Source organism: Notolabrus celidotus, chromosome 4 (genome assembly GCF_009762535.1).
Source record: "Notolabrus celidotus isolate fNotCel1 chromosome 4, fNotCel1.pri, whole genome shotgun sequence".
Taxonomy (NCBI): domain Eukaryota; kingdom Metazoa; phylum Chordata; class Actinopteri; order Labriformes; family Labridae; genus Notolabrus; species Notolabrus celidotus.
In genome coordinates, this window is record NC_048275.1 from 13730213 (window position 1) to 13751675 (window position 21463).

The window sequence follows — 21463 nt, forward strand, 5'->3', positions numbered from 1 at the left end:
TTACAGATAATTCCCTCATTCATGTGGTGTGTAAGTAATCTGTTGAGATTATATTAAGACTAAAAGATAGGTATAGTTTATAAGATGGCCACTTTGAGTGAACAGTGGGTGCTAGTAGCTGCCTGCTGGGTGGTAGCTGAAATTGAAATTGACATTTTGTCTATGTTTGCAGTTTTGATGTTCTTGGAAAAGTGTTACGCACCTGATAATATGGCTTGCTGTGGGGTCAAATGTACTGGGATGCCGTCCAAGATGTCTATGCGCCAAGGTTTTTCAGTAAGCATAAATGTAGTTTGATTTGTAGTTAAATGAAAACACATACTAACAGACACTCATGTCTGTGCTCAACATCCATTGCATGTTAGTTAGCTTTTTTGCTCATTAGTGTTCATCATTAAATGATTTATTGTTGGGGTACTTGCAGTGGAGTCTAGACTTTTATAGACTTTCTTGTCCAAAGAGGCAGCTGACTATAGTGATGAGAAGAGCCAATACCAGTTCTTGAGTTACCTGGTTCATTATATTATGGCAAGTTTAAAATAGTCCATGAGGTCCCTTAGCTTTAAAGTCTATTGAGTTAGCATTTCTGTTCAGTATAGCCCCACAAATAGAACCTCATTCTGTGGGGACCACTATCTTTAACTGTCTCATTAGCAAAACAATAAAGCCATGGGTATTAACTGAATTGCTTTCATAACTTAGGTTCTTGCCTGTTTCTCCAGCCGTACAAGAACAAGATAGTGTGTCACAACAATGAACCAGAGGCTTTAAAGCTACAGGTGCTAGGTACGTCTACATTTTTCCTAATTATTTTTAATGGGTTTAGCAAGCCATGCAGTTTCAATTAGTTTTGTTAATCACTCAGGTTTGGACAAAGCCTATCTATCTCTGGGATATTGACTGCTTGGCTTTGACAGTTTTTCTTTTAACTACTTTTCACTGAAAAGGAAATCCGTTGACAACATGTTCTGTGGGGTATTAAACGTGACTCAGATACTGTGTCTCAAAGTATTAGGTTAATTAACCATGTTTTCCCTCTTCCTTACTGAGAACTGAAGTTCTTAGATTTGATCTTTTTGCACACCTCTTGTTTCTGAGCAGGGAGCTCTGTTGAGGCGTCATCATGACACTGTAATTAATACTTGTTGGTTCCACTTAAGAGTGCCACCGTTAATATGAAGTAAACAGTGATTTTCATATTATTCTAAGAATAAATGACTGAATACAAATGCTTCCACTCATTAATCTTTAAATTGGGAGTGTATTACTTAAGAGTTAATCATCCCTCAACTCTATTTAAATAAACTGAAAGACACACTGGTACTCTGGGTCACACACTGCCTTAATTCATGGAGAGAGGAATACGCAGGATTGATATTTGCTTTACTCTTGGCGTGAGGACTGCACAGGAAAATAGATGTTTTTTGTCATCATCAGTATGGAGCATGAAAACAGGTAGGTCTAACCAGGGTGATGGACCGGCTGTAACTAATACATACAATCCTGAAAGTATCCTGGAACTCACTTGCGTTTTGTTTGTTGAATTGCTGGCTACTTTTAAAACAGTGTAACAGTACACTCCAGAAGGTGATGGAGACTTCTTTCCTGCTGTAAAGACTATGCTCCTATTAAAATATTCATACACTTACCGATGCAGCTTACAATATTTGTAATCTTGCTCTAACTAACATATCTTGGTCAGCTTTTGTGTGCAGATTTGTCAGAAATGTAAACTGCATTAATAACTCTATCAATATTTTTTAATTTGGTTTTTATGAGGCCAAAGTTTTGATTGATTCATATCTGACTTAACAGATTATGACCTTTCAGTACTTGATTGGGTGTTAGATTAAAGGTTTAATTGTAAATTAAATGTGATCACATCTATTTGATCCTCACTTATCTTTGTTCATGTTTTGAACCTGCTACCTGCAGAATATCCAAGGACCAGGGCTTTATATGTGAGGGCTTTGGATGAGAAATGTCTGCTGCCTGGACATCAACACATGACAAATGGGTTACAATGTTGTTTCTATAAATCTTTTGTATGAAGTAAAATTTAGTTTCCAATTGAAAAAAAATCACTAAATGAATTATTACTTCAAAAATCTAGCGTAAGAATGTGTTTTTTTTTTTTACATGAATGGAGAAAAAACCTCTTCAGGTGTATGATTTTTTAATTTCACTTTAAGCAGGGGCGGGTCTAGAGAGTGACCAGAGGTGCCATGGCCCCCTTAAAATGTGATCAGATCATAGACTGTAAAAAATATGGACGTAGTATCCGTGACGTCACCCATCTGTTTCTGAACGCTGTTTTGAGACCAATCGGCTGCGGCAGCCATATTGCTTCTGTCGAGCCAGTGTGACGTAAAGAGGCGGGCTTTGAGCCTCCTAGCCAACAGCTGCAGTGTTCCCACAGGCAGCTGTGCCTCTCATTGGAAGACTGGTAATCTCAATATCTTCGAAATTGCCGAATTAGAAAAAAATGCACCCCCCTCACAGTGAGAGGACATCGAGAAATTAGCTATTCAGACTACACTCGTCTTTTGTACCAGGCTGTAAACATGTTTATTAATGCTGCAAAGATCGTCTTTTCCCCATTCATGTGTATGTGACTTCCGGTACTTCCGGAGCCAGCCTCAAGCGGATCCTCGATGAACTGCAGCTTTTAACACTTCCGCATTGGACTCATATTTTTAGACCGGAGGTTGCCGCTTGGATCAGATCCCTAAGTGGCCACCCCAAAACCCCAAACTATGATTGGCTATTTGCCTAATCAGAGGTGGGACTTTTTTTATGTTGAAATCAACTATTTGGGCTCCATTTAAACTTTAGCAAATTTTTGGTGAACACTTTAAATAGTGACTGTGGACAAACATCTTCTCTTTAAGTTCTAAAATATTCAAGCTAATAAGATTTTGATGTTACCCCTCTTTTATGTTACTTTTTAAAGTTTAAAAAATACTCAGGGTTATTACCTGGCTTTCTTACTAATCATCAGCTGTGTTAAACACTTGATTCTGATTGTTCAAAACCCCTTGAAAACTTTTTTTGATTTTAAATAGTAAGAGTGGTGCTAGCAAGAACCTGATCACGTCACACATATTGAATTAATCTGTGGAAAAGAGTTTATAGCACATCTAACGTACTGTTCATGACTTCACCTCTTCCTGTTAATCTGACATAAGCTGATAGCATCTGATAGCATCGGTAGACACTCATTTACTCTCAAATTATTTGGAGTACAGAACTTTAGATTGGTTGTTGCAGTCAACAGCAATAGAGAATATAAAACAAGCATTCAGAAACAGAGCAGAATTTGCAAAGGATGGGAAAACACATAGAAGCTGAGTGAAAGGGACAAAATTAAAGAAAACATACAAGAAGCAACCACAAACCTCAATCTGGTATGGGCTTTGGTAGTGTTACAGGACAGGTTGGGTGAGAAGAAATGCAAAAAGTTTTTCAAAGTTGCGAGGAAGAAGACCATATAAAGGTGCTACTGTTGTTTTTTAAGAATGCTAACGGAAAACACTTATATTTAGACATTACTGTGAATGAAAATGTTAGGTGATTAACACTAGCAAAGCAGGCTAATGCTTAGACTTTACCATGAATAAAAATGTTATGTTTAATGGTAACTCAACCCTTAAGCAGGCTGATTAGAGTACCGCTAGCGCTACCAACTTTGAAACTGAGCTACTATTTTTTTTAGCTGTACAAATAAATACATTTTTAATCAATATATTGTCTTGGGATCAATACTTAGTGCCAACTTGTATGTATTTAACTTGTAGACATCCTGTGGTTACACTGATATTAGTAGTTAGTGGTTGAAGTTGATTTAATTAGAGGAGATAGAAAGAGTACATAAATGTTGTTCATTTGTGCATATGTGTGTGTACATTCCATACAAACACTGCAAAGTCCGGACATGCCCCTGATTCTGATTCAGCTGATCAACTTTATAACCAGCCTTTGTACAAAAGTGTTTTGAGTCAACTTTTATAACAGTGTGATGACGTGATGTGAGTATTTATTCTAATTTTGACATTTTTGATATCAAAATATCTGCTAACCCCACCAACAATATCAGGATACTATAGTCCTTTGGTAGGTATCTAATTATGATATGAAAGGTAGGAATTTTGAGACAAACCACTGCAATGCTGACACGATATTTTTACATCATTAAAGCATATTTAAATAAATACATCATCACTTTTTCTTTTTAAAGATTTCTATATTCTCCCACAGCAGGCATTTCAGCCAAATCATAGAGTAGCTTATCTTCATACATATTCATGCCTCTGTTGTTGTGCTTTGTCATAGCGTTGGAGCTAAACTGCATTATTTGACACTTGTAAAGAGGGTCAGAAAGTTTGGAAACACCATATTTTCCCCTCTGCTTCTCCACTGTATGGAGGGTGACGTCACATGGGACCTCCCACACGCGGAAAAGCTCACTGGAGAGAGAGTGAGAGAGAGAGCGCGCGCGAGCGTCTTCATGGCTTCAGTCTGAACTGAGCTTCTTGCGGTGCGTCACAGACCTTTCAGAATTCAATGCAATACAAAAAAAAAATGATTTAAGCCAGAAGGATTACATTTTAATGTTATTAAAGTGTTATTTTTTTTAATCCGGTTACTTCTCTGACGTTTCACACCGGAGCTTAGTAGCAATGATTCCAGGTAATGTGGTGTCACGGACTTTCCTGTAAACCTCTCCTTCCTTCTTGGAGTTCTAGAAATATTGTTGTAGCCTTCCTCATGCATGCGGTTTAACAGTTTTAATACGCTCTTTTAAAGTCTGTATTTTTCTTTAATCTGTTAGTGGTAATAGAGATTAAAAAGCAAGGCGTGTTGTTACAGATTATGGTCAGAATATCGCCTGAAAGTAATAAAAAAGAGCGAAAACGGACACAGAATATATCTAAATTAATAACTTGTAAGTTTGTAAAGAGCTCCAGAAAGTCTACGATGAGGAAAAAGCACCTACTTTTTATTGTAATTAAATATGTCTAGATGTGTTCAGTGGTTAAAGTTGATTAATTTGATTTTATCTTTATGTGACTGTATAAATAATAATAATAACTAATAAAAAAAAACTTTAAAGACCCTTATCTTCACAGAAAGCAGACAGTATTTGTCCCATAACATGGTTCACAGTATAATCCTAGAAGTCCAACATATTTCCTCGAGAAATGTACATAGTTGTATTTACATGCGGATAATAATTCATGAACACGTCAATGTTATGAAATATATGGGGATATTAAAACTTTCTATTTAAATATCGTGAATTATGGCCGCAAAAACGTGTTCCCATTTAAGGGGAATGCCGAGCATTTTGGTGTCTGGTGCAGGAGCCTATTCGTCATACGGACAATAAAGAGGGTTTTCGCCTGACAGTGAAAATTTATGGTTGCCCTTCTTTGCCCTAATAACTCACATATTGTGTCACGGACTGACAGCCCTTGCAGAAAACAGCAAGCCTGTTATCAATCACACATCTTTGCATATTGTGAAACGTTCCCCCCCCCCCCCTTTTTTTTTCCTGCCAGAAAGAAACTCAGAAAACATTTGAGGCAGCAGAGCTGCGTTCATTTTGACTTTTTCTCTACAAACTCACAATAAACTGAAAAAAAAACAACTGTTGGTCTACATTAAATCTGTGGTTTATTTATATTACACATGATCCCCAAATTATGACATATGTATTCACAGAGAAGACAATTATGGCCTGTTTTCATTTATTTATACAAAGTTTACAGAGCAGCCAGTCAGGCAGGCCTGTGAACTGAAGCCAGTCTTTCTAAACAGTTTTTCCTTCTTGAGTTACAGCATTGTTTTTAAATTGTTGCACTTTTATTGTGTACATATAATGTCATTTTTTATTTTATTGTTACTGACTTTGTTTGTCATTTTAAATTTCCTCAGTGTCAGATGTGGAGGTGAAATGTCTCTTGCATTTCATTAACATAAGGTTTTGGAGATTTTTTTTTCTCAAAAAATAAAAAAAAGACAGACAAATCTATCTTGCCCCCTGACTGTCCACTCCAGGTTTTCTTGCTCTCCAAGTTGACCTGTCAAGCAGATTACCACAGAAAGAGATTAATGGCAGAGGCGGGTTGCAATAATAATCGTTTTGTTTGATGTGACAACTTTGATAGGCGTTGATTTACTAACAAACTGATAGGCTTTTAATTGAGCGCCTCCATCCCGATTGAGATGAAAGGAAAACCGCATTGAAAAGCTGCCCGATTGCCCTCGAGCCTCAATACTGATTAGCCATCTCAGCGGTGAATAGTTCAAGGCATTTTAAACTTCTTTTCTCAGCGGCCTGACAGACCATTTCTCTTCTTTTCTCTCTGCCTGTCCGCTTTTCTGCCTCTTCAAGAAAATAAATCATTTTCATTGTATGTAAATAAAATCGAGCTGACATCAATATAAAATGTCTGGAGTTCTTTTTTGTTCCCCGGCTTTGTTATTCTTGTTGCAGATGACAGTGTGCCCGAGGCAGATGACAGGTTTTAACAACACAATAGCAGACTCGTTTAGCCAAAATGGACAGGGTTCACTTTTTTCATCGGCTTGTCACACATTATCATTTTTGAGAGTAAGTATTTACCACTACAGATTGTTTAAAGCCACTTATTATATTGTAAATAAAAAAAAAATTAATTATTTAAAAAATATCCTGTTTTTAAAACCACGTGTTTTTTTTTAATTTTATTTTGTATTTTAGATGTTTCAAGTGTCCCCGTCACGCTCTTTTCCAAGGCAGCCGTGTTTTTCCCAAGGCTTCCTGTTAACTACATAATCGGCCGATTACGGAAAAAGCACTTCAGCACCTTAACAGCCACTTCACAGAACATGTGAGCCGGACTGTCTGCAAGTTATTAAAGTTTCATCATGTATGCCACCTTGGAGGTGTCTGAAAAATAACTTAAGAAGTTTTTAACAGACTTTGTTAAAGAACCGGAAGAACGGAATTAAAGCTTTGCTCCACAGAGTTTTTCCCTCACACTGCCTGGACTGAAACTGAGGAATATCGGCTGTTTTCGATGCTTCTTAAAAACGGAACCTTAAGCTCGAAAGGCGATTTATTCTCTCCTAAAAACTTGGTGTCTCTTGCAGAATGTCTCTCTCCCCCATTTGTTCTCCTCTCGCAGTCACACTGGCATGTAATCAGCCACAATAGCTGACATAAATCAAGCGGCGGATTGACAGCGTCTGACAAATAACTGATTGATTGCGGTGGAGCAGAATTGACACTTGACGGAGGGGTGGAGATAGAAATAGAAGGGCGGTGTATATTATACTGAAAACATGTGACATTCACATCCCTCCATCACTACATTGGTCTATTCCTGTCAACGCTTGTCTGTTTAGGGAATTCAAGCTGAAGTGGTTGGTTTTATGTTTGCCAGTGGGAGAATAAGTCCCAGTGGTGGACGTGCGTAATATAAACACTGTATGGGTATATCTCGACTACAAACTGTTGGACGACAACACATTAAACACTCGAATAGATAGAAGGAATGTTCTGACTTGAACGTTTTATACTTTAAACTTTATGGATAATCATTATGTGGCTATTGGGCATCATTACGCGCGATCCTGCTGCAAAGCGGTCCGTGATATGTTTTAATTTTCACAGAACTCTGTTATAGATCATGATATTGCAAACCAAAAACCTTATTTTTAACCAGACAGATCATATTTTAAGTTGTTTTAATGAAAGAAACATAGCTTTTCAGTAGACAAAATACATCTATATGCAGTTTGGTTTGATGTCCTACAAAAGAACGTAACAACTGTTTTATAGCCTACTTATCTTAGATATTCAAATATTTAAGGGAGTTTTCCTCATGCTTTAAACTATGGGAATTGCAGAACTGCTCCACAACTTAGATTTTCTTTCTCCTGTTGTGAAAAGAACCCGTAGCCTCACTTCTAACAGAGTGTAAGCGTTCACAGCAACCAAGATATTGCAGCGTATCTCCTCCCCCGAGCTGTCGAAATAGAGGCGCTTACAAAGAGGAGAACGTCACATCCCCTTGACCCTCCAATCACCTCAGGGTCCCATTTGATTGGAAGGCGGCAAAGGCTTTAATCTCGGACTAATTCAGCTGCTTTTGAAGTGAAAATTTCTACCAGTTCGTACTTCGGGAGTACAGAGCGAGGACCTGCAAACAGACGCACACAAGGCGCAGCGCTCATGGTGCAGGACGCAGCCACGGATCTGCGATAACCTCGCACAGTCTCCTTCCAGCTGCCGCGCCTCGCTTCCTCAACCACCAGGATTACAGATTATTTAACCTTTTTACGATCCTTTTTTTCCCCGAGAGAGAGCTTCGACGCTGTTTTGATTTTCTTAATGAATCTTGTGAAAGCATCGCCGTTTCTTTTTCTGACTATTGGGACATGATCACATCGCCCTCGGCGTCTGTCCTGAAAAATAGTGATATTTGTGCAGCCTGGGAAAGAAGCAGTTCTCGGAATAGCAGCTCAGCGAGCATCAACAAGCCTTTTCTCCACTCCGCACATCCGTCTGATCCACTACGGCAAGCAAACCGACTCCCTATCAAGGTTTTGAAAATGCTTACCGCACGGTCGGGACACATTTTGCACCCGGAGTATCTGCAACCATTGCCTTCTACACCGATTAGTCCCATAGAGGTAAGATGAAGATTTTTGATGTCCGTGTTATAGAAAATGTTCGTTAGGTTATTTAACTTAGTGGTGGTGCTTCGTGTCACTGCGTTTCGGAGCCTATTCCGGGATAAGGGAATCAGCCTATTCTGTCTAAATGTGTCTTTGTGGTTTAAATGAGTTATTTGAAGTGCAAAGCATCAGAATGTTTTCATAGAAAAAAATATCATTTTAGTTTTGTTAACGTGAAAGCCGTGCGTAATTCCTGCATATGCATTTCCGTTCGGAGATGTCAGTAAATATCCTCCTTAAAAGGCTTATCGTCATGATTTATCTTTGAAATTGTGAAATTAGGCAGTCGTTTTACGTTGTAATATCATTTATCAACATATCTTTCGTCTTTTTGCAGTTAGATGCCAAGAAAAGTCCGCTGGCTCTGCTGGCGCAGACCTGCTCCCAGATCGGCAAACCGGACCCACCACCCTCCTCCAAATTATCCTCCGTGACAAATGGATCTAATGAGAAGGAATCTAAATCCGGTCCTTTGAAACTGAGCGATATTGGTGTGGATGACAAATCTAGCTTCAAACCTTACTCAAAACCTTCAGATAAGAAGGACTCGTCTACGGGCGGCTCAAGCGAGAAGTCTGGTTTCCGAGTGCCGAGCGCCACCTGCCAGCCGTTCACGCCGCGGACAGGCAGCCCCCACTCCAGCACTTCAGCGTCCCCCATGCCATCAGAGGGAAAGTGTGGGGACAGGGATGACAAGAAAGAGTCTGACTGTAACAAAAATGGCAATACGGACGGCTCTGGCACCACGAGCCACAGCAGGATAAGCGTGAGTTGTGGTGGAATTAACGTGGAGGTGAACCAGCACCAGGAGACGACGCCTGGCACTAAAACCAGCCCCTCGAACTCCCCATCTGTAACTTCTGTTTCCTCCGCATCCGTGCTTGGGTCAGGACTTGTGGCGCCGGTTTCTCCTTACAAACCTGGACAGACAGTTTTCCCTTTGCCTCCTGCTGGTATGACGTACCCAGGTAGCTTGGCTGGGGCCTATGCAGGTTACCCCCAACACTTCCTGCCCCACGGAGGGAGCTTGGTTAATGCACAGCTGGCTAACTCTCTGGGCTGCAGTAAGGCTGGATCCAGCCCTCTGGCAGGGGCTTCTCCACCGTCCATCATGTCAGCCAGCCTGTGCAGAGACCCTTACTGCCTCAGTTACCATTGTGCCAGTCACTTAGCAGGGGCAGCCAGCGCTTCCTGCACGCACGAGTCAGCAGCAGCAGCAGCTGCCGCTAACGCCCTCAAATCCGGCTACCCACTAATGTACCCCACACACCCCATGCACAGCGTCCACTCCTCGGCGCCATCATTTAGCGGACACCCTCTGTACCCTTACGGTTTCATGCTCCCAAACGACCCTCTCCCTCATGTATGTAACTGGGTGTCAGCAAATGGACCGTGTGACAAGCGTTTCTCCTCCTCAGAAGAGCTCCTGAATCACCTGAGGACACACACTGCTTTTACCGGGGCGGAGAAGTTGATATCTGGTTATCCTGGGTCTTCTTCACTGGCCAGCGCTGCTGCAGCAGCCATGGCCTGTCATATGCACATGCCACCGTCAGGAGCCCCCGGGAGCCCCGGAACTTTGGCTCTCAGGAGCCCGCATCACGCGTTAGGACTCAGCAGCCGCTACCATCCGTACTCAAAAAGCCCCCTGCCGACCCCCGGGGGCCCTGTCCCGGTCCCTGCCGCCACCGGCCCGTATTACTCCCCTTACGCACTGTACGGCCAGAGACTCACCACAGCGTCAGCGCTTGGATACCAGTGAGGAAAAAAGACTGAAAAGTTTATAGATCTAAGAATGCAAATATAAAGACTTTTATATTAACAGCGCTAAACGTATGGACGGGCTCCGTGGACTTCTGTATTTATTTATGTCTGCTTCAAAGCAGGCGATAATAAAGCTGCAAATGGAAAATATTTGAGCAAATCAAAAAGTGCATTATGTTGAAATTGAACTCTATAGGTAAAGTGAAAACACACACACATGTTAGAGTACTAATAAAAAGTAGGGGTCCTCATTTCGATGTTAATTTCAAATTGCTATGATTGTATTTGTTCTTATTTAATGTCTCATGGAGAAGAAAATAATTTACATGCATGTTTGTTTCTTAAATTTCAGAAATTGTCCACATTTTAAATTGCCGTTATTTTTCAGGTGTACACCTTGGAAAGAGAATTGGTATTTTTTTGTATGTATTCTGGAAAAAATAAGAAACAATTCTGTTCCATATCTCCGTGTGCCTCTTTTCTGCAGTATGAACTTTGTTTAATTTGGAAGACCCTTAAAAATAACACGCCACTGACCTTTATTTTTTAATAGTGTGTTTAATTAATTTAACAAAACGTCATGTGAGCTGTTTCGCAACAGGCCTGTAGATTTTCACACTTCTCAGAACGATTAAGCTGTTTCAGCATAAGTCATTATGACTGTGTATTAATATAATGTGCATCTTTCACTTCGTCCAGTAATATTAGATTATGTGCCGAAGAGCTGAGAAGACTTAAACGTTTATTTGTATCAGTGCACACGTGTTGGAGAGGTACACGCTGAATAAGAGTGGGAAGAGGGGGTGTGTGTGTGTGTGTGCGTGTGTGTGTGTGAGAGAGAGAGAGTGTGTGTTTTCTCAGAGTTAAACGAGCTTTGGAGTGCATTTTTATGAGAGTGTATTTTACCGATGGGTGATATTTGTCAAAGCAGTTCTCGACGATGGATCTCCTGTTTTTAGTTTTTGCCTAAATGTCTGCGTAAAAGTCAAATTTGTGGAATGCGCCTTAAAAAAGTTGGAGAAGGACAACTGAGTTTGCAGATGATTTAAAAAAAAATGAGCACACTTTTGCATTTTTTAATTTCTAACTTAAAATACGGGTTAAAAAAAAACAAACCAATTTTACAACATTAAGACAAAGAGGGTTGAGTTAAAATAACTGCTGGTTTTCAAGTTTGACGCACTGAAAAAATTAGAAAGCGTCGACTTTTTGTGACACACTGATGTGTCGACCTGAAGGCCATTCACTCATTGATAAAGTAAACTTGTGTATGTGTTAATTTATTAAATGATCATCACCAGGGTGCTTTTTTATTAATTTGAATGTAATAATCTCATCCACATGTAAATCTAATGCACAGCAGGGACTTTTTATTCAAAGAGGTCAAAGTTGCAAGGTTTTCGTATAATATCGTGGTTTGAATTGCAAACACGAAGCGTTTAGCTTATATAAATCATATTTAACAGTATTTTTTAAAGTAGTCACAAAACATTTAACATTTTTAATACTTAGTTTTTCGTCTTTGTTGTTTTTTGTGCACCTGGCACTAATGAACATTTCAGCCGTAGCCTATATTTTTTTGTTTGGAATTCATGAGCAAAGTCAGAGGCTTATTTGATCTTTCATATATTGTACCAAAGTGCAAAACTTACAAATCAGTATCGGCACCCTTGTAAATAAATGACTTCAAACTGCGATAATACATTTTCCTAATAGAGTACCTAAATGTGTTTTAATCAACTACGCAAAAATATAGACACACATATTGTGCATCATCGTCTTTGCAAACGTCGACTCTACCCAACACTAACTTTGTCTTCCAGATCTTTAGGACACTATTGACCCAGCTGCAGCTTCAGTCCTCGCTATTTATTTACATACACCGTCCCTTGTCTCTCTCACAGCGGTTATTCAGATGAAACAAACTCCTCTCATGGTGTGTATGAGGCCCACACGCGTCCTAAACTGATGTAATGACGGTGAAAGGGAGCAATTTCCATTTCTCCCCACATCATGGTGGCTGTGCTCGGAGGGTCCCGGTGGAAGGCAATTTATCATGTGCCCCTCCCCCTGGTCCTGTCACCGGAGGAACAGGCAGGCACATGTGTGCATGAATTACCAACCCTCCCACCTACCCTGCCCTCCCTTCTCTCTCTCTTCCTCCCTCCCTTCTTCTCTCCCTCTCACTGTGGAGATTTGACACAGGAGGAGAGGGAACATGGGGGATTAGAGTGTGTGAGAGAATTAAAGTGCATATTCACTTTGTCCATCAAGGCCTGGGAGTGCTGAGGTGTGTGAGGGGCAGAAGTCTACATCAAACCACGGCATTGTGGTTAATTTAGGTATTTGATAATGTAGATTTAATGCTCAAAAAGTTTAACTATGGAGTTTTTAAAACTTCTATTCCCAAATCTGATTATTTGAATTTAAAGGAGTTAACAGGGATCCTATTTACTACAATAAAATCAGGTTTAGGGCCTGGATGGGGTACAAGGGTGAAATAGATTATGCTTAAAGGAGATATTGCTTCTAATCTGGCTCTGTAAACGTCCATACTTTTATATCCGGGGTATTTCAGTTTTTCTTTTAAGTTTTTTTAATACATGAAAGTCAGTCAGAGTCTGAAATCAAAAACACTAAATCAGAGAGCAGGAGGAAAACACTTTACCTCTTAGAAAAATAAGTCTGTGTACGGAGTAATAACTATTAAGACAATTTAAGGATAATGTTTGCAACAGACTTACTGGAGATGACACTACATTGCAAATTTTCAAGATGAGCAATTTCCATAAAGACGTTAATTTACATCCCTGCTCCAAAGTTATGCTCCTGCCTGGTTTGGCTAATAGATGTACGGTCTCACAAGTGCACCAAAACTGAGTAGTTAAAGAGTTACCTCACATAATTTAACATTCAAAGAGTCGGCATAACACCTTTTCAGGCAGTTTAATTCCTAAATGTGTTATTTTTAATTATCACACAAGTTTTATGCAGTTTCTTTTTGGTGGGTAAAAGGCCTAAAATCAAGAACTTTTACTTCTACCTTGTGAGCAGCAATACCTGCAGCTACTAAAATACAAAACCCTCAATATTTGGAAAATGTGTAAGTGATGAAAGATCAGTGCTTTAGGAAATAAAAAACAGTACTTATTCAAGACCTACAGCAGCCATTTTGATTCTTTGGACATACCTGCATCCTCAGAGAGAGTGAAAGAGAGACACACACGCTGCAGGAAACCTGGCAGGACATCTGGCAAAAGGGAGTGAGTGGGGGGTGAGCCCAGGACGTGACTCACACACCTCACCCCATATTCAACCCTTCTGAATTACCACCACTAAAGCTGTCATTAGTGGGTGTGTGGCGCGATATAAAGACATGTCGTCGTCTGCAGTGGCAAGTCTATAGTTTGTCTAACAGCTGTGTCAATACGGGGGAAGCTGCTGTAATGTTCAACCCTACGCCAGACCTAAGTCAAAGAGCAATTATTATCTTTTATGTATGTGTGGTTGAGGTATCAGGATGCAATTACAAAATAAAAGCTCTCAGTGATGGAAAAGAGACCTATCAATAATGGCTTTGTTTGTGCTGTTTACTTTATGGGTGCTTGTTACTTCTGACTTGCAGTTCCACACTTAAATTTCAAATGCTTTCTGATTACGCACCACTGAGAACGGTCTTTGTTGCCATCTCAGGCTTTATTTGCATCCACTTAATGTACAGTGCATATATACCTGTAACTCCTCTACGCCCTTTCACTTCAATAGTAGTAAAAGCAGTAATCTTAGCCAGCTGGAACACCCACTATCATTATCTAAGAGTGTGATTTATGGTTTTACAGGCTGTTGAGGTGTCCACTGCTTTGTGATTGCATTAATGAAGTCATAAAGTGAGCAGCAGGAAACAAAGCAGAGGCTCTGCGGTTGTAACCAGACCCACTACATCAGGAACAATCCACACTAAATCTACCTATTATCTGAGGGATTAAAAAAAAATATCAGCATTGTTGTTAGTCACGTGTCACATCCATCAACGCTAAAGCACCCTTTCCTGACAGATTGATCCTGGAATGTAGACTCCAACTGAGAGATGTACTAGAGGTAATTTGGTTCTCAAAATGTGTGCCAAGGCAGACAGGAATCCCTCCCAGCTCTTTTACATGTGGTTACCCTCCTCATTGATTTACAAATGTGAAAGTGCTCATCCAGGTGATGTGAGAGAAGTGGCTGTGTTGATCTATCCATGCCACTCAGATCTGTAACTGCCGAGACACTTTCTTGTGCTTAGACAGCCTAAATGAGGTCATTTCTGTCTGCTTTGGGATGTACGGTTCGCCGGGGTGTTTTAGTGTTCAGATAATTTGCCCATTTTCGGATTCTGACAAAGAATATTTTATGGAAATGCGCCCTTAATGGAGTATGTTGAAGTAGTATGTGAGCTGATGAGGTTGTTGTCTGTCACTGATGAATGTTAAAAGCAAAGAAAATGTCAGGCAGAGGCTCTGCTCCAAAGGGCTTCTTTTTTTTTTACCCTTCATTTGAAATGCCTAAACTCTGCATCCTGAGGGCGTTACAACACACAATCACAAGGTTATTCTAATTGTTTGAAGCTGTGTGAATAAAACACAAGGCATCTCACCCAGCGGACTATCAAAGACAGAGTCACACGGCTTAATTTGAGATAAAGGCATTTGCTTTCCAAGTGTTTTCTGACAGGTTGAGGTTTCAGTCTACCACATAATTGCTGTCTTCGGCTGTTCCCTCTCATCTGTGAGTAAATCCTGATGGTGTGTCAGCGGCCCTACATGACAGTATGAGTACATGATGTCATTTTCATGGGTGTGGGCTCCCAATTACCATGACTCACATGCTTACTAACTACATAAACCCAGGTCCTGTATTATATTTGATGAAGATATAATGACTGTACAAAGCTTCAGAGTTTCATACGTATTCCAGGGAATGTCCACAAGTCGAAATCTTATTAACTGTATGATTGATTACCTCAGGTGAGGCCTGTGTTTGGGATTACTTTATTATGCACACTGACATGCCCACATATTATGTACAACAATAAAAGGCACCTGGGTTGTAAATATGGGGTTGTTGTTCAAGGTGTTATGTTGCTACCGGCCCTTTAAGTTCTTCTTATTAAAAGCTGTAAATACATGTTAAGCTGAAATTGAAGATGAATAATTGACTGTAATTTCTAACAATGAATGTATGTACGTCACTTTGGCTAAAAGCGTCTGCTAAATGACATTGTAAAATTTTAACATTGTAACAACCAATTGATTGCAAAAACTAGAAGTAAATACACACAAATTGTGCAAGAATGAAATCATCACAATATTTAATCTTTTTTTGTAGCCACCAATAAAGAACATACAAAGAACATACTGTGTCCCTGTTTGACTGTAAAATATTTATTATAACAATATAATAATAATAATATAATAATAATAATATATATAAAATGTAATACATAATTAATTATAAAATTGTGTATATAATTAATATAATTCATTGATAATGGCCATGAATGTACAATGATAAATCATTTATATTTCCTGATAACTATCTACAATTGTTTTTATAATTATTTATAAAGTACTGTCATAAAAATACATTAAAAAAAGAAACAATGCAAATTACATTGGAAAAACAATGAAAGATACAGCATATCTATTCTAGATAGTTATTATTGCATGAATAGTGTTAAATGGTTATAAATAAGATGTTAATGAAGTGTGTGTAAAGTCTCTGACAAAGGATTCTTATATGGAGAGCTGTTTTATGTAACAGTTAGAATAAAGTATGTTGAAATAATTAGAGGGGAGCTGACATTACGTCATTATTCATGATTAAAGAGACCGAAAACACAAAAAAACTGGCCACATGCATGCTTGCAAAAATCTGGACTTGATTAGAGCAATATTAGTGAGCCTGAGAACTAAACCAGTCTCCATGAAAGCTGAAGTTAAGTTATTATGTGGAGTTCCCATTGAAACAAAAGCAGATATATAACATTATAACTGCTGTGTTAATTTTGGAGATGTACTATTAACTTCTGGCTCCCTCTTTTAAAAGAACATTATTAAAGTTCGCAACACCAACACTGAGAAAGAGTGCCGATAGCTCAACATGTGTCGGCATTGACTTTCTGGCTTTTATGACTTTTTCTGTAGTAGCAAGTCGTGAAAGCCATCGCTGCTTGATCCACCTACGCATGAAAAACTAATAGCTGGATGCAGCAGGCTCAGACACACTCTCAAAGGGGTTTTCAAAGAAAATCATAAACTGAAGTGGGTGTAGATTGAGTCAAGTTCGAGGCAACCAAAAGTTACTTTGCAGAAGTAGCGCAGGGTGGCTAACTTCCCCCTCCTTTCCGTGCTTTTTGAGTGTTTACATTTCAAATTGCAAATATAAACTCTAATTCTTCTTTAACACTAAACTAATCTGTCATCTGGAGGTGTAAGTGAGCTAAAGCATACACACTCTAGTAAAAAAAACCAAAAACAATCACCACTCTGAAATTGTGGCTGAGAGCAACGTTACATCTAAATTTATACAAAATGACTACATTTAACCAAGAAGTTATCTTCAAGCCTAAGAAATCCAACATTAGAACCAACTCATATTTGCCTTTTTATTGATAATGTGTTTCAAGCTTGTACCCACATTTTGGTCAACTGTGGATGTTTTGTTTTAACTTGACGACATAGAAGTGTAAAAACCTGCTAACCTCCCTGTAACCACTTGAGGTAGACCTAGTCAATCCCAATTATACATTAAACAAAAACCCTGTATTGAAATAGTTTTAGTGTCAGAAGCTATTTTGACTTTTATGCTAACTTGTTTAAATAATGTGAAGTCTTATATGTTTGGTTGGTGGGTTTAGTTGGTTTAGTTATCTGCTGGGTGTTACTTCAGCTATTTTAGCTACTGAACTCTCTTCGCACCAGCTTTCTGGTGAGTAAAAATCTTGTGTAATCTCATTTTCGTTAGTGCTGATTACCAGATCTCATGAAGGCTAAAAGCGGCAACCTCCGGTCTCAAACTATGAAGCCCATACAGGAGTGTTATAAACTGCAATACATCGAAAATCTGCTTGAGGCTGGCCGCAGAAACACCGGAAACCACATAGACACCAATTAAAAAAAGACGATCTTTGCAGCAATAATAAACATGTTTACAGCCTGGTTCAAAACACGTCTTGGCTCTACGTAGTTAATTTCTCTAATGGCACACACTGTTCAGGGTGAACTTTTTTCTAACACGGCGGTTCAGAAGATATTAACATTATGAGTTTTTGCCCAAATAAGGGCGTGACTGACTTGACTCCCAGTCGGGAAAACATAGCTGTTGGCTAGGAGGCTCAAACTCTGCCTCTTTACGTCACACTATGCCTGGTTGAGTTCCACATTTCCAATATGGCCGCCACCATCAATTGGCTTCAAATCAGCTCTCAGGAACAGATGGGTGACGTCACAGATACTACGTCCATATTTTGTACAGTCTATGGTCGGCACTCACTGTACCTGGCATGTTAGCTAGATGAACCTTTACCATACACACTACCAGAGACATGAATTAGTGCGCAGCAAGTCAGCTAGGTTTAACGAGCACTTTTAGCTTCTAATGTAAATGAATAAATTACTTCAGTGAGCTACAACTAGAATATAGAATGTCATTCATTCAGGAAATGTCATAGTTCACTGGCTAATTAGCAAGCTAACTGATTATCAACAGGTGCAGACTCACTGATGGGTAGTGGCAATGTTGATAACTCTGCTGGTACAGTTTGGCAGTGAGACGTCAGTAAGCTAGCAGGAGGAGTTTTGTTTTTCTTAAGACAATTTTCTTTTCATGTGATGTTATGTACTTAAGGTTGATTCTAGAGCAGGATAATCAATAGCCACATCTTTATGACAGTGGGTGATGGTGCTCATGGGAAATGTAGTCTTCATCCTGGAAAAACAATACTAGTGTTGTCCAAAGAGGTCGCCAGAATCAACACAATATGAAAGTTCACAGTACATTTAGCCAGTAGCAATAACGTGATTTTATATTAACATTTAAGCTCTTTCTTATCAAGTGAATTCCATACTGGTGGTTTTGTATTCTCTAATGTAATTGAAAACAGTTCAGTAAAGCACAGTTGTTGTTTTTTTTGCCTCCCTGCTCCACTTCAGCAGCTGTTTTTGGAGGAACAGAATTAGACTGATACATAAAGAACCATATGGGGGACTTAATAGTCCCCTGTATATTGGTGGTACTCCATAGGAATATTATCCAATTTAAGGAACCTCTGCAGTCCCAGAACTTTCTGTATACAGAAAGTGCAGAAAGGGTACGCTCCTCTGTGATATTCTCCAGAGTTTCCCGGTCAGAGCCAAGTGTGAAAAACAGCAATATATAACACTTATGTGATTTATGAGAGCTATATTTATCACGTTGATATAAACTATTCAGCTATTACCAGCCTCCACATTACTCCAGCAATTCATTCATGTCAGTGGACCAAACAATTCCCTCCCCTCGACACCGCCAAGCCCAAACCAAACTACTTCCTTCTCCCTGCCTGTGCCCATATGACTTTCAATAGAGACTTCTCCAAGGAAATAAGAGAAGAGGGGGACATTTCTCAACTCATCCACATGCAATAAGTGATGATGCTGCGATGTATCACACATTGATCTGAGGCATTTGGGGGAGCCGGGTGTATTAAGAAGGGAGCGCAGCAGACTAATGGGCCTGACTGGGAGACAAATTGGGCCAGACATACAGCAACACAGCCGCAGGAAATATGGGGACTAGCATCACTTTTATTGCTTTAATGCATTTTAGTGTTAACTGAGAAATTGAACCTCAAATTACCCACAATCCATTTGTTTTTTTCCCCTTTTGTTGGTGTCTTCTGCCCCGCAGAAGGTGTAGTGAAAACATTAAAGGTAGCTGTGTGCTGTGCAAGCAAGTGCCCCTGTGTTCCTTTAGAAATAAGTTGTTTATTTAAAATAGGAGGCTTTATTATTGTGTTAGAGACTAAGAATATCAAGAAAGGCTCTTTTGTATTTCCTTCAAATAATATGGTTATAGGGACATTATGCCTGAGAGGGGAGGAAAAATGAAAGAGATTAAAGAACAAAAGCACTGCATATAGTTTTACATTATGATATAAAGAAAAAACTCTAAACAGATTTTGCATTCTTATAAATGCAGAATCTGGAGATGGGACAATATATTTATGAGTTTTTCACATGTAGTTTGCTTTGTTTCATCTACACCTGTTTATGCACGTTATGATTGTAAGCAGAAAAAAACATCCATGTGGAGAGAGAAAGAGACAATGACTGTGATGCTATCACTGCTCCACTTGCTATCAATGGACAACCTTTAAGCTTTTTGTTGCTCTCTTTAAACAGCCATCTAGATATCAGTGCAGCTGACAGTCCAGACATAGATGTCCTCCACTTCAACTTAAAGCTCATGTGAGGATTTCCTAACAGGTCATAAAGCAGACTAAAATTAATACTTATACCTTTATATGGCCTACATGAGCAACAAAACCATCAGCGACAACACTGATTATTTCTATGATATTGAAATTAATGCCTGAAACTGCTGCTGCAGGGTAGTTGTCAGACCAAATGATTAATTGCATGCTGCTGAAACAGCCATTTTACTTTTACATTTTCCAAAGCTGAAATCAGGCTAAAGGAGTGATAGATTTGACTTTTAAATGGAAGCAGGATGAGATTTATTGTCATACAATGACACTTCACATGTACAGGAAAAAAATCAGTGAAGAGATAAGAAGTACCACTTTGTCCACAGGGGGGGCGCAGAAAGTGACACAAAGGTGTTTAGAGGAGCTTTAATTTTCACTTCTTGAATTGCTAGTAGTAAAACTAATAATGACCATGGCAAGGAAAAAGAAGGATTGTCAATTATCTGAAGAACTCTGAGAGGCTACATCATCATCAGATATTAGCTGATGAAGATTCAGAGAGACAAACAAGAAACTGAGAACAATACGTTTCAGAAAGGGATCTCAAACTTATTTAGATCTTCTTGTTAAGATGTGTTATCCCATAGCTTTAACTACTAGTGCAGCTCTGTATAAGTGAATTAATGAGTTGAGTCCTATGCTTTAAGATGGCAACATGTCATAAGCTGGTAAGCGCAAAAAAAAAAAAAAATTCTTGTAACTGAGAACGATCACGTCACCTGGAGCCATGACGCCCAACTCCGCTGGTTACTTCCTGTTTTGAATTTTGAACTTGGGAGTCTTTTCAATCAAATTAGCATCCCAAAAAGGTTATTTTCCAATCAGTATATCACTCCTTTCTTTGTGTGGATGATTTTGACATAATGAGGGAGAAAAGTTGTTAAAAAGTAGCACCACCAATTTGGTGTCTGCTTACTCGCTACGTATCCCAGAGTGCTTTGAGCAGTGACTCAGATGATTGCGATGCTCAGTAAATGGGGATGAGTTTTAACTGTTTCTTTTGGCCTCAGTGAGTACGCATCACAATGACAATCTACATCTTGTACCATGTCACGTGACAGACAAAGAAAGCCTGTGCTGTCTACCTTTATTTCCTGTGCCTTGTCTCACAGACATCCAGACAGTCAGTCAGACAGATCATCTCAACTGCAGACCACATGAGACAGCATCTACCTGTCAGAGTTTATCCTCCATTGTCTGAGGCTCTGAACCTTGGACCACTTTATGCAGTGAATTTGATGGCAACAAAGCTGTTGCAGTGGCTTTTCAGACTGGCCGTTTTTTTACTGTTTCTATTTATTTATATTTGATTTATTTGGTTGTAAGTGACTGCAGAGAAAGCATTCAAAGTAACAAGCTCAGAGCTAAAAGTCACTCGTATAATGTAGACTATTTAAACAGCAGAGATTTATGTGCAGTGCTCGACATCCCCCAGAGTTTGGATTAAGTGCACCGGTTTTATGT

At 39.3% G+C, this 21463-nt stretch overlaps 1 protein-coding gene across 1 annotated transcript; it reads left to right on the top strand.

Annotated features, from left to right (window-relative positions):
• Positions 1 to 8072: 8072 nt before the first annotated feature.
• On the top strand, positions 8073 to 11184 carry znf503 (zinc finger protein 503). Its single transcript, XM_034682534.1, has 2 exons — positions 8073 to 8682; positions 9065 to 11184. The coding sequence occupies exons 1-2, from the start codon at positions 8428 to 8430 to the stop codon at positions 10487 to 10489; spliced, it is 1680 nt and encodes a 559-aa protein (XP_034538425.1). The 5' UTR covers positions 8073 to 8427; the 3' UTR covers positions 10490 to 11184.
• Positions 11185 to 21463: the final 10279 nt, after the last annotated feature.